Source organism: Meles meles, chromosome 10 (assembly GCF_922984935.1).
Source record: "Meles meles chromosome 10, mMelMel3.1 paternal haplotype, whole genome shotgun sequence".
NCBI lineage: Eukaryota > Metazoa > Chordata > Mammalia > Carnivora > Mustelidae > Meles > Meles meles.
In genome coordinates, this window is record NC_060075.1 from 91,155,533 (window position 1) to 91,174,919 (window position 19,387).

Here is a 19,387-nt window from a genome sequence, read left to right on the forward strand (position 1 = left end):
GGAGCAAGCCACAGAAGTGAGTTCTCCATTTTCTGTGACCTTGTCCTAAGAGCGCCTACAGTCATGGTGGTGGTAAGGCAGGGTGGCTAAAAATCTGAGAGAAAAACAAAACAAAACAAAACAAATCCAGCAGCCTTTCAGGTTAAAGGAACAATGGAAAGGAGCCCTGGTCCAACCTGCTAGTGAGATGGGAACCTCAGAAAGGAGAAAGCCAGAGAAGAATGCCTAATTCTATATTTAAACTCAGCACTACTCTGCAGCTGACTTATCAACCATGCCCATACAAAGCAAACACAAAGCGGCTGGCAACCTAGGCTTGAGAATTGAACTGAGGTCTGAGGCATGGCCAGCTGCAGGTATGACAGGGTACAATAAGCGTCTAATCGGGCTGATTAATTGCTAAAGAAATACCATCAACACTCAGGAGCAATGTTAAAACAAAACAAAACAGTGAGTCTACACAACATAACATTTACAAAGTCCAGGATATATTAAAAATTACTGCATATTCAGGGGTGCCTGGGTGGCTCAGTGGATTAAAGCCTCTGCCTTCAGCTCAGGTCATGATCCCAGGGTCCTGGGATCGAGCCCTGCATCAGGCTCTCTGCTCAGCAGGGAGACTGCCTCCCCCTCTCTCTGTGCCTGCCTCTCTGCCTACTTGTGATTTCTGTCTGTCAAATAAATAAAATCTTTAAAAAAAAATTACTAAATATTCAAAAAGCTTGGAAATGTTATCAGTTTTCAAGGGGAAAGATCACCTGCCAACCTTGAGATGATCCAGACTCTATAATAATTAGGCGAGAACCTCAGTGAGGTAAAAAATAAATAATTAAATAAATAATAAAATAAAATAAACAATAGGACCCATATAAATAGTATACAATAGGAAACCTCAGCAGAGTGACTGAAAGTGTAAAAAAGAACCAAATGGATATTTTAAACTAAAAAAATTGCACTAGATGCATGCAGATGTAAATGTACTTCTATAAATCTGAGGTTTCTATTTTTATATAATATGGCACAATATTAACTCTATGAAGATTATGGAAACTTAAGGATATACATGGTAATCTACAGAAGAACCCCTAAAAAAAAAAATCACATGAAAAGGTACAGATAAAAATCTAATAAATAAATAAAAATGGAATAAACAAATTTCAAGGAATCCAAAAGGAAACAGAAAAGGGGGAAAGAGGAAAGCAAAAAAACTGAACAAACTAAACAAAACAAATGAGATAAACAAAAACCAGATAATAGCATACACATAAATAAAACCTTACTAATAATTATATAATGTCACTGGACTAAACACCCTAATTAAAAGGTAGAGATTACCCAGAACAGAAAAAAAAGACAACTATTTACTCTCTCCAGGAGATATACTTTTCTTTTTTTTTTAAAGATTTTATTTATTTATTTGACAGAGATCACAAGAAGGCAGAGAAGCAGGCAGAGAGAGAGAAGGAAGCAGGCTCCCTGCCGAGCAGAGAGCCCAATGTGGGGCTCAATCCCAGGACCCTGTGATGATGACCTGAACCGAAGGCAGAGGCTTAACCCACTGAGCCACCCAGGTGCCCCTTCAGGAGATATACTTTAAAAAAGAAAGGCACAGAGGAGTTGAAAGTAAATGGACAGAAGATATACCATGTAAACATTGAGCATAAAAAGGCTGAAGTAGCTAAATTAATATCAGATAAAACAAACTGCATGACAGTATTAACAAAGCTAAATATTTCATAATGATGAAAGCATCAGTTCATCAGGAAGGTATAACAATAATAAATACATATGTAACATAGCTTTAACGGAACTAGTAAATAACTTCAAAATTGAGGCATCAAGAATCAACAGACTTAAAAGGTCCACAATCACGGTAGAAAATTGTGACTTCTGCCTTTCAGCAACTGATAGAACGACTACATAAAATATCAGTAGAGACACAGAAGATCTAAACACAGTGTCATTAAATACATTACCACTACCTTGACTTAACTGCTATTTACTCAACGACTGTAGATTACACGTTTTTGTCAAGCACACATTGTTCATTCATCAAGACAGATGATATAAAACTAGACTCAATAAATTTAAAGAACTGCAATAATACAGAGTATGTTTTCTGATAACAGAATTAAAATGAAAAATCAATAAGATATCTAGGAAAAACAGAAATAATTGGAAGTTAAAAAAAAACTTATAAATAACCCATGAATCAAAGAAGAAATTGCAAAGGAAATCAGAAAATATTTTAAACTGAATGAAGATAAAAGCATAACATATCAAAATTGAAGTGCTTAGAGGGAAATTTACAACTTGTTATTTTGGGAGGGCAAAGGTTTAAAAATCAATGATATAACATATTTTTTTAAAAAAAAGGCATAGAAAATCCAAAGTAGAAGGAAATAAAAAAGACAAAAGCAGAAATCAATGAAAAAGAAAGACAAACAGAATATCAGTCAAGTCAAAAGTTGGTCCTCTGAAAAGATCAACAAAACTGGTAAACCCCTAGCTAAACTGATGGAAAAAAAAGAAGAGACAGAGAACACAAACATCAAAAGAAACAATTAAAAAGAGGTTATCACTATGGGTTCTAATGACATTAAAAGGACAGTAAGAGAATATTATGTACAACATTATCCTGACAAATCAGGGAACTTAATGAATCGATAAATATCTGGAAAGTCAAAAAGTATCAAAGCTCATTAAAAAAGAAACATAACTTGAATAGCCTTTCACCTACTAAACCAATCAAGTCTGTAGTTATAAACTTCCTACAAAAAACCCCACAGGTTCTGATGGTTTCACTGGTGAATTCTACTAATAAGCATGTAAGAAGATAACAATACAAGTTCTTTCAGAAAACAGAGCAGGAGGAAATACTTCTAAACCTAATTAATGAGGGTAGTAATAGCTTGACACCAAAAGCAGACAAAGAAACTACAAGAAAACTACATACCAGTATCCCTTATCATTACAGATGTAAACATATTTTTAAAAATTTATTTATTTATTTATTTATTTGGCACAGTGGGAGGGAGAGGGAGAGAGAGAGAGAGAGAGACAGTGAGAGAGGAAACACAAGCAGGAGAGGGAGAAGCCGGCTTCCCGCAGAGCAGGGAGCCCGATGCAGGGCTCGATCCCAGGACCCTGGGACCATGACCTGAGCCAAAGGCAGATGCTTAAAGAATGAGCCACCCAGGTGCCCCAGATGCAAACATCTTTAACAAAAATTAAGTAGATCAAACCCAGGAATATATAAAAAGCGTAATGCATCATAACCAAGGTGGGTTTAACATTTGAAAATAAAGTTCTGTATTTTATTAACAGAATAAAGGAGTAAAACTATCTGATAATTTCAATAGAGAAAAAACTATTTGATGAAATACAATTTATAATAAAAAAAGTGTCCATAAGCTAGGAATAGAAGGGAACTTGTTTTATCTGATAAAGGCCACCTAACATCATAATCAAAATAGGAGAATATGACAGAGTGCTTTCCCCCAGTCAGGAAAGCACTCACCAACATCCACTCTCACCAGTTCCAGTTAGAACACTTACACTAGGTCCTCTCTCTTCCTCGGCGCCTGCGGAGGTGGCAGCCATCTGTTACTGGGCATCATGGCTGCCCTCAGACCTTTGGTGATGCCCAAGATCGTTAAAAAGAGGACCAAGAAGTTCATCCGGCACCAGTCAGACCGATATGTCAAAATTAAGTGCAACTGGCGGAAGCCGAGAGGCATTGACAATATGGTGTGCAGAAGATTCAAGGGCCAGATCTTGATGCCCAACATTGGTTACGGGAGCAACAAGAAGACAAAGCACATGTTGCCCGGTGGCTTCAGGAAGCTCCTAGTGCACAACATCAAGGAGCTTGAAGTGCTGCTGATGTGCAACAAATCTTACTGTGCAGAGATAGCTCACAACGTCTCCTCCAAGAACCGCAAAGCTATTGTGGAAAGAGCAGCCCAGCTGGCAATCAGAGTCACCAATCCCAACGCCAGGCTGCGCAGCGAAGAAAATGAATAGACAGCTTGTTGTGCACATCATATTTGTGTTAATAAAACCATAAAACTAAAAAAAAAAAAAAAAGAACACTTACACTAGGGGTTCTAGCCAGAGAAACAAGATGGGGGGAAACAGGCATTTACTTGCACACAATATGATAGTTTACACAGAAAATGCTCATTCTGGCTTCCCACTTAGGGGAAATACAAAACAGGAATGGTAGAGGATTAAGACTACCGGAGAGAACAGAGAAAGGAGACTAGGTTCTATTTCATAAGTTCTTTACAAAGCAGGGAAGTGGGTCATACATTTTCCAAAGGTTTACCTAAAATAGATAAGATTACAAAAATATAGAAGCCTCAGCAATCTGGATTATTCTCTCATATAGAACACAAACCCACACATTAAGGGAGAAATGAAAAATTGTCATATATAAACCTAGCAATACCATCACTACCCGTATAAAACAATCCCAGTAATAAATGGATCAACGTTTTTAAATGCTACTTACAGCTGATAGAGGGTATAATGAAATGGCTCTAAATTAATATTAATTGGGCCATCCGTGGCATAGTAGATCATTATGAGATGTTAAACCTCAAGCCTAAAATAACCTTTAATTCTGGGTAACATCTCAACTTGGTAGAGAAGAAAAGACTGTTATGTATCCTTACCCACATTTTTAGTAAGTGAAATATATATTTAATATCTTCTTTATCAAGGGGCGCCTGGGTGGCTGAGTAGGTTAAGTGTCTGCCTTCGCCTCAGTGCTCAGTAGGGAGTCTGCTTGAGAGTCTCTTCCTCTGCCCCTCCCCCTGTTCTCTCTTTCTCAAATAAATAAATCTTAAAAAAAAATGTTCTCTATCAAATAACAAAAGCATATAGATTTTTGATTCTTGGACTGCAATCATTTTTGCATCCCAACATTCTACCCCTGATTCAAAGTAATGTATTAAGTCTCCTACAATTTTAAAATTCGAGGTTTTCTTTTTTCTTTAAGTCAGAGGGTTTTGTTTTTTACTTAATATGTCATCCGGTTTTTATATGATTTAACTTAAAAAGTAAGGTCACAACTGTTTGAGTTCTGTTAACATATGCTGTTAAGTCTCTCATTGTCAGGGCCACTGCAGAGGAGACTTAAACCAAATGCTAGTCTTCTCTCACCCGGTTCTCAAGGCCAGCACTGGCGATGCCTCAGCAAACCCGCACCCAGCTCCATGGGGCCCTGGCTCTAGCGAGCAAACCCAAGAGTGAGGGCAGGAGCCCAAGAACAGGGCAGTTTTCCCTGCACTAGCCTCAACTCCCAGTCCCAAGTGACTAACAACAGGAATAAGCTTTGTTGTATGCTAAAAATACAGATTGAGACAGCACACCGTATACTGAATTAGAGTGTCTGAAAAATTTCTTTTTTTCTTAAGATTTTATGATTTGAGAGAGAGAGAGCAAGTGCAGAGGGGGCGGGAGAGGAAGCGATCTCAAGCAGACTCCGTGCTGAGCCCGATGTGGTGCTCAAATTGCACAACCCTGAGATTATGACCGGAGCCCAAATCGGGAGTTGAAACTTAATTGACTGAGCCACCCAAGTGCCCCTCAAGAATTTCTATTTTTAATTTGTCAGGAGACTTTTATGATTAAGCAAAGTGTAGGCACTTTGTCTCAATCCACAAACTGAACTTTCTCCAACTATGAGCTGTGATCCTTAGGGGTCAAAAAACCAATTTAGTCAATCACTATCAGAATGTTTTTAAAAAGTAATAGATGAGGAGGGCACCTGAGTGGCTCAGTCGGTTAAGTGGCCAACTCTTGATTTCAGCTCAGGTCATGATCTCAGGATGGTGAGACTGAGCCCACTGTCAAGCTCCGAGCTGGGCATGGAGCCTGCTTAAGATTCTCTCTCTCCTTCTCCCGATGTCCAGCGCCCCACCACCCCACAATGCACGTGCTCTCCTTCAAATAAATAAAGTCTTTTAAAAAAAAGTAACACATGAATATAGAAAATATAAGCATGTATCACACAAAATAAGGAAAAACACTGTTCTGTGAAACCTTGTCTCAATTACAGAAATACATGCAGATGTATATTCTATACGTATACAAGTATATGTGTGTGTATATATTTATAAATACTTATGTATTGTGCATGGGGTCACAAAGTAAAAACTATTTCTTTTTTTTTTAGATTTTTATTTATTTATTTGAGAGAGAGAGAGCACAAGCAGGGTGAGTGTCAGAGAGAGGAGGAGACTCCCCGGTGAGCAGGCAGCCTGATGCGGGACTCAATCCTGAGACTTTGGGACCATGACCTGAGCCAAAGACAGACACTCAACAACTGAGCGATCCAGGCACCCCTAAAATCTATTTCTTATCTTGGGTAGTGATCAAAATATGTTTGACAGTTACTGCTAGAAGAGAAGGAAAAAAATGTGGAACTGCAGGAAAAGGAGACTTTGTAAGTTCCCTCCTTGGAAACAAGAATGTTAAGGCCTTTTGATTTGTCATATTGGTCTGATTTCTGCTATTTTTATGATCGTCAATAACTTGGAGAACTCTTAATAAAAACAATTATTTTATGATGGAGGCATGAGTAATACTTCATCACAATGAGATGAGCACGTTGGGGGAAAAAAGAGAATACAGTGAAAACATCCAAGTGCACCCTTACTGTGCTGAGGGAAAACAGACTTGTCTTCTCCTACCTTCCAAATGAATTTAGTGTCCTTAAGTTTTGGGGCCTGTTAAATCCCCATCCATGTCACCTATAGACAGCATTTGACCCCAGAAGTTCCCTTCTCCTTTAGGATTTGTGAAATATCCCCTCCAAAACTTCTTCCTCAACTCGCTGTTGTTTCTTTGTAGCTTCCTTACTCTCTTAAATAAAAGTATCTCTCCTTGGAGTTCATTGGTAGTGTCTGTCTCTCTCTCTTTTTTAAACTCTACCCAAATCTAAATCCATTGAACCGCTGACATCTATTACAACTGTATGCTTATATTGTACCATTTTACAGGTGAAGAAACTAAGGCAAGAGAAAACTAACTTGTCTGAGGTCCTATGGCTAGTTACATAGCTGAGACGGCATTCATCCACATAGAGTTTGGCTCTACAGTCTGCTATACAGTGTTCCTTAAATACCAAAAAAAAACATTTAGTAAGCCAATGAACGATGATGGCAAGGTGTAGTAGACATGGCTCTCTTGAGTCAGTGAGGTCTGAGTTCACCAGCATCAGACTTTGAGCAAGTTACTATTTCTAAGTTGTGTAACATAGGGGTAACAATACACAACTTGAACAGTTGCTATAATACTTCAATATATGGCATGTGACTGGCAAGTAGCAGATGCTAAATAAAGGATATCTATTACTATCATTACAATGAATGATATCCTTGTTTTTTAGAAGAGTTACCCATTGTCAACTACACATGGCTTTGAACCTCATACCAACATCATTTTTTATTAAACTTCCGGAGTGTATTTGTGTTAGTATGTAAGAAAAAAAAAAAGGAATTTACCCTGATTTCTCATCTTATGGATACACTTTAGAGTATCTCAACCTTGGCATTATTGATGTTTTAGGCCCAGTAATTCCTTTTTGTCCGGGGCTGTCTTATGCTCTGTGAGATGTGTAACAGCATCCCCAGCATGAGATGCCAGGAGCACCCCACTCCCAGTCATGACCATCAGAAACATCTTGAGCTTTGTTACATGTTCCCTAGGGAACAAAATCACCCTTGCAGAGAATCACCACATTACTGGGATCATAAGAGGCTGTACTGGCCGAATATACAGTGAAGACTTGAAGACTCTTGCTTCCCTTGCTTATGATAGAATTCTCATAAGTAGAACACAATCTGTAGACACCAACAGGGTTTATTTTTAAGTTCTAGAAAATATAAACACACATGCATTCTTTCTCTTTAGGATAATTATCAGCAGCTACTTTTGGTGTATGCAGAGGATTTGAAATTATTTTTAAAATGTGACATCTTGCACTCATCCAAACAATTCTAAAACCACTTTGATCTACAGAGTCAAAGATGAATTCTTTTACCTTTAGGGCTGACATTATAGTTTGCTCAGCTGCTGGTGGGAAGGAGCTCTGACTGGAAACCACCTAGAACAAGGTTTTGAAACAGTTATAGTTTTGCTTAAGTCTTTTACTTTTATAAATACTGATTTTGGTCATAACATGATAAAGCTGTTTCCACAGACACACAAAATAGATTCATTACTTCAGATTACATTTCATACATGTTTTAGATACTCATTAGTATTTATTAGTTAAGATAGGCTGAAAACTACTTTCCTGTATAAAGCAATTATACTACATAAGGTAATTATACTATATACTTCAAATAATCAAAACATGAAGAATTCTAAGAGTTGGCTTCCCTTTATTCACTTAAAATAGGTTTTAGTTATAAAGTTTTAACTTGAAAAGGTCAGTCTAAAGCCGTATTTGCATTTTTCTTTTCAAAAATTCACTTTTCTCCAGGCTGACTATAATTTTCGACAAGCCTTTAAAATACAAATGTCAAACATTTACAAATCAATACAAATATTATGAAGATTCTGAAAGTATCAATAAAAGCATTGAAATCACCCTAAAGAAAGAGAAACTTTCATTGATTGTGAGGCTTCAGAGTAGTAATGAAAGGCAATGGAAAATAGTTCATTTATTCTTTATTTACTTCTGTTACTTTTCTGAGATTTACTTGTTAATAACACTTTAAAATATATTCTGTTTAATGTGTGACATACACATTTTTGGAAACTCCTAATTGACACAAGGACTTGTTAGAAACTTGTGTAAATAAATAGTCACATAATTATTCTAAAATATAATTGAGCATATTAAAACTTATAAAGGTCATGTTCTCAAGAGCATCTCCTAACCTTTGGCTTCCTTCAGGTCTTCTAAATATTGATCTCCCTACTTAACTAAATATTTTGGAAATGACTTACAAAGAGAAAACACGAGCTATTCAAAAGTCAAGGATTGGGTTGAAAGTGTTGCTTTCTTGGTAATTATAAATACAATTCATCTTAGAAGTAATACATGAAGGCAAACAAGTTAAAATTCATCATCAAAAAAAAATAGCAAATAGCAAACACTAGTAAAACAATAGTAATAATAGCAAAAAGGATAGATATTTTTTACTTCCAAGGAGTCATCAGTGATTATATCATAAAAAATCAGTGTTTAATGCAGCTCCTTCCCTCCTTCTTTGTGCAAAGATGGAACCTTTCCAAGTTGAAGGGATTAAAAGTTTTTATGAAATTATGCTTTTTAATAGGTATGAAACACATATGATTTACCCTTAAATCATTTGCTCAGTAAACTTGATTATACCATTCAAGCCTGATGATCTAGAGTTCGTATGTTTTAAACCAAATGTATCGAGAAAAGTGACACAAATGATAAAGGCCAGGAACAGAAACTGTTTAAAAAGAGTTCCTTCTGCAACCTATTTTACAGTCATCACGTTTTCATTGTATTCTTTTGCCAAAAATTAAACAATAATTCCTTGCTGTCTAAATTTGAGGTGAGAAGAAAGAAGTTGAAAGTAAAAGAAACTAAAATAAAATAAAGATTACCTTTGTTACTGATTGGTGCAACTTATACAGTGAATTCACTACTGCCACGTTTCTTCTCTGCCCTTCTGTAAGAGGCCCAATCACCTGGCTTGCATCTCCTTGTGTGGAGAGCTGTAAGAATTCAGCACAAAAAGAAATTACCAAAATGACAGTTCATATTTAACTGGGAAGCTCATGTCCTCCTAACCGTCCCCAGCCAAAAAAAAAGAAAAACCAAAAAAAGAATGTTCACTGGAAATACTTAGATTAAGTGTTGGACTTCAGGCACAGCCAGAAGGAACCTCTGTGGAGAGAACAGCATGAATGGGGAAGCCCAATCAGCTCAAATGTGTGCACAAGAAGATCATCTTCCATCAATACTTCAGAGCTGACGGACCTGAGGCACATGTGACCCAAAAGCCCAGTGTGTGCTGGTGTTTTCACACATCAGCACAGTACTCTCGGGGAATATGTTTTGGCCACTGCCAATAGTCCTTCCACTCAAACACTCAGAAATAAGCCATCAAAACAAAACAAAAAAGAAAAGTAAATAAAGGAAGGGAGGGAAGGAGGAAGGAATGAAAATAAGCCTCCATCCTATTTATATATGACAGCCATCGTACTAGTCCATGAAATGGGTGGTAAAAGAGGGTTTTACTTTCATTTTTATATTTAAAATTTTGTTTGGGAAAGGAAGTTAGCTAAGATTATACTGTATATGGATGATTGGTAGAAGTGCAATTAAGAACTTTCTACTCCTCACTTTTTAGTTCTGAATACAAGAGTTTTAGGAGAGAGGAGATGTAATGCTTTAAGAGTTAATCTAGAATTCTTGCAGTCTGATGTGAGAAAAGAATCCACATATAAACTGTTCTCATACCGAAAAGATTCACTTATTTATTTGAAAGAGTGAGAGAGAGTGTGCATGCAAGTGGGGGGCAGGAGAAAGAGAGAGCATCTAAGTGAACTCCCTACTGTGCATGGGACCCAGCATGGGGCTCAATCCCAGGACCCTGGGATCATGACCTGAGCTGAAGTCAAGAGTTGGATGCTTAACTGACTGGGCCACCCAAGCACACCTGCAACAAATATTTTTAAAGGTGAATTATATTTGAGTAGGACAAATAAAAATGACTTAAGTCAACTCTGTGAACGTGGATACAGATCTCAACATGTGAAAAGCTGGGCTTTTAAGAGAGCTGAAACGAAGATCATCTTGCTTTTGTTATAGCAAGTCAAATAAAGTCTAGGAGAAAGAAATACTATTTCGCTTTCTACTTTCCTTTGATGAACACACACATCCATTTATAAAAATTGAACTCAACTCCTACTTTATCAATTCCTACTTGTAGTAATAAAATGCAATTTATAAAAATATTAAAAACTGCATTAAAATAAAGGGAATATTTGTTAACATTACAACCCATGATGATGGCTATAAAGTCAACGTAAGATCTTTTGACATCAGGTTAAAGAACTCTAGTTTATCGTGCCTTTCCTTATGGACATGGTCACCAACTTGTAATCCAGTCGAACTCTAAAACTGGAGAATAAAGTGGCATCGTCTTTGGCACCAGCAGTTACGGCCAACTCAGCATGTCGAATGTTACATATGTATCTCTCTGTAAAGGGCATCTAGAAGTTATGAACTCTAGCTATATAATTTTTAATAAAATCCAATCTCTCTTACTTTTCATGAGATTCTCTCCAAATAATTTTGAGGTAGTAACAAAGAAATGGAAAAAGGAAAGAATTTTTCTTGTTATTTTATGTCTATTTATTTTATGTATTCCATACTTATAGAAGAGATAGTCTTGCTGCAAGAAAAGCATGAAGATCCTATTATTACTGATAACTGACCATATTTGAGGGGTTTAAAAGTAGAGAAAGGCCTGCCAGACCCATGATAACGCTGTAATAAAAAAATCAAATAGTAACAAATGCTGGCCAGAATGTGGAGAAATCAGAACCCTCATAGACTGCTGGTGAGAACGTAAAATGGAGTAGCCACTTTGGAAAACCAGTCTGACAGTTTCTCAAAGAGGAACACAGAGTGACCATATACCCAGCAATTTGACTCTTTGCTATATACACGAGAAAAATAAAAACACGTTCACAACAAAATGTGCATATAAACGTTCACAGCGACATCATGCCATAGTGTAATAGCCCCCAAATGAAAACAACCCAGACGCCCACTGATAAGTGGATAGGTAAGATGCAGTCTAGTCATACAATGGAACGCTGCCCGGCAAAAAAAAAAAAAAAAAAAAGGAATGAAGTTCTGAGCATGCATAAAGTGGGTGAACCTTGAAAACATCTTAACTAAAAGAAGCCACTCACAAAAGACCACACATGGAATGATTACATTTACATGAAATAGCCAGAATAAGCAAATCCAGAGACAAAAAGCAGATGAGTAATTAGGGGATGGGCGAAGAGGGTAAATGGGAAGTGACTGCTAATGCATAGGAGGTTTCTTGTTGGGGTGAGGAAATGTTCTAAGTGAATATACTAAAAACCAGTGAATTGTACACTTACATGGGTGAATTATATTTTAATAAAGCTGGTTTTTTTTTTAAGTATAGAAAGAAAAATCCCTAGACTTCAAGGGTTAACTGCTGGATGCCTTGAGCCTTGTAAGGACTTAGACTAAAGTAAGATGGCTAAGTTGGAGACCTACAAAGTTCTGTGAAGAAAATATCACACTTAGCGTGTCTGGATGGCTCAGTAGTTAAGCGTCTACCTTCAGCTTGGGTCATGATCCCAGGGTCCTAGGATCGAGTAACGCACTGGGCTCCCTGATCAGAAGGGGAGCCTGCTTCTTCCTCTCCCCCTCCCTTTGCTTGTGTTCCCCTTTTTGTGGTGTCTCTCTCTGTCAAATAAATAAATAAAATCTTACCAAAAAATTACACTTAGAAGAGCAAAACATTGATGACATAAAAGAACTAAAGATGAAATATCACTGTGCCAAAAACAAGGAACAAAATTCCAATATCCAAGTGAAATATAACACTAGAAGATCGGAAATTTAAGATAATCTGCTGCTAATCCTCGTTTTATAGCACAGAATACAGTCAGCCCAACATGTGAGCCTGGTGGATCACCCTGCTTCTCTCCAACACCATTCCTGCCATGACCATTTTGGAGAAATAATTTCAAATCTACAAAATATTACAAAAATAAGAATAGTGCAAGGAGCACTCATAGACACTTTACCCAGATTTTTTTTTTTTTAAAGATTTATTTATTTACGTTAGGGGAAGGAGGTTCAGAGGGAGAGGGAGAGAATTTCAAGTGGACTCCCCACTGAGTGCAGAGCCCCACGTAGGGTTTGATCTCATGACTCTGAGATCATGACCTGAGCCGAAATCAAGAGTCAGACACTTAACTAACTGAGTCACCCAGGTGTCCCTAAATCAGATATTTTTAACAAAAACTTTGAAAAGTTCTCATAAACTCTTAGCTATACAGCCATATCTATACTTAATTTCCTGAAAGTGGTAAGCATGCCTGTGTAATTACCAAATTAATTTTTTTAAAAGATTTTATTTATTCATTTGACAGACAGAGATCACAAGTAGGCAGAGAGGCAGGAAGAGAGAGAGAGGGAAGCAGGCTCCCCGCCGAGCAGAGAGCCCGATGTGGGACTCGATCCCAGGACCCTGAGATCATGACCTGAGCCGAAGGCAGAGGCTTTAACCCACTGAGCCACCCAGGTGCCCCCCAAATTAATTTTTAATGAGGAATTTATATTAAGATCTTTTGATCTAATAATGTTTTCTATCCAATTTTGGGATTCACAGCAAAAAAAGTACATACAAAAAGGCTAAGTATTATTATTATTATTATTTTAATGAAAAGTATAAAGGGCAAATATTTGACTCTCAGATTGTCACTCCCCTCCCATTCATACAGAAGACATGAATAATCAAGCAGTCCTGTTAACTGTCTCGCAAAGGCAGTGCTCCAGGTAGCAGCGACCAATTTCTTAAACCCAATGCAAGGGATGAAATCAATTTGTAATCCCTGATCTATGTCATATCAGTTTTTCTAGACAGATGGTCCAATGATTCTAAGCGCACTCAACAATGTTTTCTAGGTCAAGAGATGCTAATGAGCAATATATCCCAAGAGCCTCAAAGCTGCTATATCCTCACTTATCCCACTATTAGAAATGTATCCTAAGAATATAATACTTACAGTTATATGCACAAAGATGTTATTTATGAAGCAGAAACTGGAAAGCCCCACATGTCTAAGATTAAGAGAACAGTCAGGTATATACTAGGCAATTCACATTATGTAAGAAAAAACAATCGGAGGTGCTTATATTATTGAGCTAAATAAAAAAAACAAACAGCATATTTGTGCAGGAGTTCACTCTCACAAAAAGACTGGGAAGAAAGCGAAAATGTTAAGAAATATTATGAAGCATTACACAGTGAGGAAAGTTACTAAAATATTAGTAAAGGCACCATGGAATTCCATTAAGTATCTATAAAGGTTCATTTGTAGAATGCACTTAGAAACTCTTGCACAAGATAAGTTTATCCAATGATAAAAATAAAGGATGTACAATCTCCATCCTTGAAAGATTTAAGATAATATGACAAAATATACTGCTTTTGTCACTGTTTACTGCCCAAAAGAAGGTTTTGGGGAAAGATAGTTTCTTTCTTCCCTTCTTTCTTTTCTCCTCTCTCCCTTCCACCCTTCCTTCCTTCCTCTCTCCCTCCCTCTTTCTTTCTTTCTATCTTTCTCTCTTTCTTTCAGATTTATTTATTTATTTGAGAGAGATGGGAGAGAGAAAATCTCAAGCAGATTCCCTGCAGAGCATGGAGCCCAACCTTATGACCCTGGGATCATGACCTGTGTCCAAAATCAAGCATGGGATGAACCAACTAAGCTAGCTACCCAAGGGCTCCAAGATAGTTTCTTTTGATCTGCTAATCTGTGACACAGATGAAAATAACTGATTTTTATTTATATTTACTTATCAAATGCCTTCATCATAGATTACCTGGCTGAGAGCAAGGAATACCAGAAGTATAATTAAATATCACTTAGCTCACTATGTCAATTACCCTATAAAAGCATAAAATTAAACACAGACACACACTCACAATTAAATGATCAAACATCTCTAGTCTGTAATATATTAAAAATTATATTGTATTTGGGGGGGGCACCTGGGTGGCTCAGTGGGTTAAGCCTCTGCCTTCGGCTCAGGTCATGATCCCAGGGTCCTGGGATCGAGCCCCGCATCGGGCTCTCCACACAGCGGGAAGCCTGCTTCCCCCTCTCTCTCTGCCTGCCTCTTTGCCTACTTGTGATCTCTCTCTCTGTCAAATAAATAAATAAAATCTTTTAAAAAATTATATTGTATTTGGAACCCAGACATAGGGCATGTTTCTGCAAATGTATAGCAAAGGACAAATTCATAGGTTTATGTAGCAACTCTTCATTTCCCTGGCATATCAGCTTAACTAAACTTCCCTGACAAATGAAACTAATTTTCTTAGATGCTAAAACTATCAGAAAATATTTCCAAGAAAATCTTTCTACAGTGTATGTCATACATTTTGGGTTTCATACATAAGACACACAGAACAGGTAAGCAAATTCTACTTAAAAGGAACCAGTGTGGGGCACCTGGGTGGCTCAGTGGGTTAAAGCCTCTGCCTTCAGCTCCCATCATGATCCCAGCAAGCCCTGCATCAGGCTCTCTGCTCGGCGGACAGTCTACTTCCCCTTCTCTCTCTGCCTGCCTCTCTGCCTACTTGTGATCTCTGTCTGTCAAATAAATAAATAAAATCTTTTAAAAAAACAACACCACCAGAGCATGTGTTCACTACTCTTCCAGTGAGCCATGTTTGTGCAATGACACATTTCTGTTTCAGAAGTCACTTCATTAGAGCTTAGCGGGTAAGTATGGTTGCTTGTCCCTTCACTCATATCTTTGGAAATTTTGTCTCTCCTTTTTCTCGAGCTTTTAGAAATTTTTAGGAATCCTTCTCTTATTCCTAAGGTGTTAGTTTTCTCTTCTTGATCTTATCTCCCCTCATCCTGGTCTAACTTGCTTTACAGTGGGAAAAGGGAGGACTAAGCACATGACAGCTGGGAGTGTTCCTCTGCGTAAGCGTGTACTTCAGTGCATGGCTGAGACATCACCTCCAGCAGTTCAGAGGATATTTTTATTCCCTTCCTGGTTCTTATTTATATTTCAGACTGCTGAATTTGTCAAATATTTGACCACTTGATTTAAAAAAAAAAAGGTGTTCCTACATATCTATTTATCTAAAAATAAGGACAGGTGCATTTAACTACAGAACAGATTCAATAGTCATGTTGTGTTTTGACATCAGATTAAGCCTTCACACAAATGTGTTACCAAAGAGGTGACAGCTTGAAATGGGTTGCCTTTTAGAGAGTTAACATACAACCAGAAAGGTGGAAATAAGATCAAGTCTTGCTTATAAGTACATAGGAATGACATGTAGCTTTGTAATTCAAAACTGTATTGTTCATACAACCTGTATTTCTTTACAAAGACATTTTATCAATCTACTTTTCTCATTAACCTCCTCTAGATTGTCCACACTCCTGTCAAAATGTCCACCTTGCTCATGGGATTTGGTAACCACAGAGGGTGGGCAAGGCAAACACAATTTGCTCAGAATGGATCATTTAGAGCTCTTATTTTGTTTCTCTTCAAAGGACCTTATGCTTTTGAACAACAGAAGGAATTTCCACCTACCCACAACCAATCACTGGCTCCTAAACACTGGCCTTGTTAATTAAATTTAGAGTCACAAGTCTGCATATTTTTAATTCCTTGAAGAAGAGAGAACTGTTCACTGTCAGGTATACTGAGCTTTTCCCATTTTCCAATAATGAGTACTATGATTAATTCATTAATCATCAGAAAAACTCTTTACATGCCTTGATTTAGGATACTTTGAGTTTAGCACAGGGTGAATTTCAAACTACAGATCTTCCAAAAGAAATGAAAGTTCATTATCCTCAGGGATGTGGAAAAACTAAAATCCCAACACCCTACTATTAAAGCCTAAATTAGTTAATAAAATTTAAAAAAACAATTTTCTAGCATCCTACTATGAAAACCTTAGTTAATAAAATTTTTTAAAAATTGGTAGTTTATATATTTGCAAATATAGACTAGTACTTTCAGTTTTTGAGAGATGTAAGTTCTAATGTAATTAAACCTACAATCTTGAATGCAGTATTAATTTTCATACCAAAGTTCTTTATATACAGCCAAAAGATGAATTTCAATTTAACTAAAGTCCTAATAACAAAACAATTTTATATTATTGAACTCCAAAGTAATAAGCCTCTCTCTGAATATTAACCTTAACAGTGGTGTTTATAATGTTAAACGAGAAAAAAAAACAAGATTACTTGGTTGAGAGCAATTATTATCTAAAAAACTAGAAATTCATTTTGCAAAATCTGACAGTCATTCTAAGTCATCCTTAAATGACTTCAATTGTCTTAGAAGGAGTCTTAAGGAGGTAATTTTAAAGAGTATCATTCTACAGTGGCTTGATTAACCCCCTAACCCAAGCAAGTTCCCATTTTAAGAGTGGATTTGTCAATTCCTGGAATTCTGTCCATTCATTTTATTAGTCTGAGGTGGCATTGTAAGGTGTATCATAATTCTTATACCTTCCTAGTAAATTGTTCTTTTTCTCATTTTATGATATCCCCCAAATCCCTAATAACGCTTGTTGCTTTGGAATCTATTTTGTCTGATATTATTATAGCTCATTTTATCAGCTCTCATCTAATTAGTATTTGCTTGAAATATTTTTTTAAGATTTATTTATTATTTGTCAGAGAGAGAGAAAGAGAGAGAACGTAAACAGGGGGAGCAGCAGGCAGAGGGAGAAGCAGGCTCCCCATTGAGCAAGGAGCCTGATGTGGGACTTGATCCCAGGACTCTGGGATCATGACCTGAGCCACCTAGATTTCACTGAAGTATTTTTTCTCCATTCCTTTACGTTCATCCTTTGTATGTCCTTATTGATAAGGGACAGAAGCACAAAAAATGTTCACCTTTAGCCCACAAGGCTGACCGATAGCTTGCATAGGATCAAATATGTACTGGCTGCTACATTCTTAAAGAATCTCATGACTGCCTGCACATCTTAATGTTAATATCAAGCTGAATGATAAGCACTACAGAAATCTTGCTAAAGTAGTTTTGAGTAGAAATTTGAAGAAGACACTTATGATCTAATACTCCTTGTCCTCTCCCCCTTGAGCACTAAGCATATAACCATCAGCTTCATACAGCAGAAAGTGCAGCTCTTTCTGACCATAAGCCCTATCCCTGTGCTATAAGAAAAGCACCTTTTTGCACCAAAAATGTCTCAAGAATTCTTTCTTGAACGTCTGCTTGTGAACCCACATCACTTATGGTTTAGGTGTATCACACAAAATTAAACTTACTGGTTCTATGCAAACTGAGAAATGTCAGTGGTCAGTTTAGTCTATTTACATTTATTGTGATCACTGATATATTTGAAATCCATCTTATTATGTAATTCTCATATGATTTTCTTTGATTTTTACTCCATTCACTTCTCAGCCTTTTATTGAACTGATACTTTCCTCTTTTACCCATTTTCCCATCAGTTCATTTAGAAGTTATTCCTTCTATTTCCACTCTTTCAGTGGTCGTAATTAAATTATTAAAGTTCAGATTCAACTTAAGCCAAAATATCTATGGCTTTACAGTCCTCCTAAATAATGTAAACATTTTAGAATGCTTTAAAATTCATTACTCCTTCTCCTCATTTCAAACTTTAATGTGCAGAAAGTATTTCAGTTCTACCTTGTTTAAATATTCATAATTAGTCACTATTATTCATTATCTTATGCAATTAAGGCTTGGATATCCCTACATATTTACCAATTGCTTACGCTTACTCTTACTTCTTGCATTTCGATCCTTCCTTCTGAGTTAGATTTCCTCTTCTGTCCGACTACTAAATGGCTTCCCTTTCAGAGTGAAGGCCAAGTCCAAACCCCCTACTATATCCTACAAGGGCTAGCATGATCTAGAGTTAAGGTTACAGAGTTTCAAGGATATCAGATTGGGTCCCGGGAATTCCAGGAACACACGAGCATTTAGCCAGTCTCTAGTCTCTCAGTATTCCGGAATACAGGCACATAACAAGGCCAAAGAAGCATGGTCCTTAAAACCAGAGACTCTGAGTCAAAGGTGCCACTTTATGTATAACAGATTAAGAGCACAAACTGCTTCAAGAGCTACCAGGCTTCTGCTGGCTTTTAAGCCACTTGTTCCTTTCCCCTCAGCCCCACTCGGTGTGATCAGTCCCTTTGGGTACGAATTCAATTATTTCTTCTGCAAGTTAAAAACCTGCATATGGTAAAAACTGAAACAGAACTAACTTAAAAGTATAAACTAAAAACCAAGTGTTCTCTCTCCACATCTTTAGTCCCACTCTCCAAAGGTACACACTAACAGTTTCTTGTTGTGACCTTCCAGGGAAAAAAAAGAAAGAAAAAAGAAAAAGCATAAAATAGCATTTAGTTATATTATCTGTTTTATTTACAGGTGGGACTACTAAATGTACTATTTTCATCTTTTTCTAGCTTCATAATAGGTCTTAGAGAGTTTTCCGTATCAGCACATAGAAGTCTTCACAAGACTACCAGGTATCTCCCTATTTCCCTCACTAGTTTGCAACCAAGCTTTCAAACTATCAATATTTTCTTGAAGCATTTTCCATAGATTCTTGAGAGAAAAAGGAAG

The 19,387-nt window shown here is 37.0% G+C and overlaps 2 protein-coding genes across 2 annotated transcripts in view; one reads left to right on the forward strand and one right to left on the reverse strand.

The window, feature by feature from the left end:
* The window catches only part of COG5 (component of oligomeric golgi complex 5), a 294,754-nt gene that overhangs the window by 29,796 nt on the left and 245,571 nt on the right, over window positions 1-19,387 (reverse strand). Inside the window, exons 15-16 of the mRNA XM_046020510.1 lie at window positions 9,601-9,711; window positions 8,054-8,116 (exon numbers count right to left, since the gene is read on the reverse strand). Of these exons, the coding sequence (XP_045876466.1) occupies window positions 8,054-8,116; window positions 9,601-9,711 (174 nt within the window). The remainder of the gene's footprint in view (window positions 1-8,053; window positions 8,117-9,600; window positions 9,712-19,387) is intronic.
* LOC123951668 (60S ribosomal protein L32-like) lies at window positions 3,565-4,072 on the forward strand. Its single transcript, XM_046020524.1, has one exon. The coding sequence runs from the start codon at window positions 3,619-3,621 to the stop codon at window positions 4,024-4,026; it is 408 nt and encodes a 135-aa protein (XP_045876480.1). The 5' UTR covers window positions 3,565-3,618; the 3' UTR covers window positions 4,027-4,072.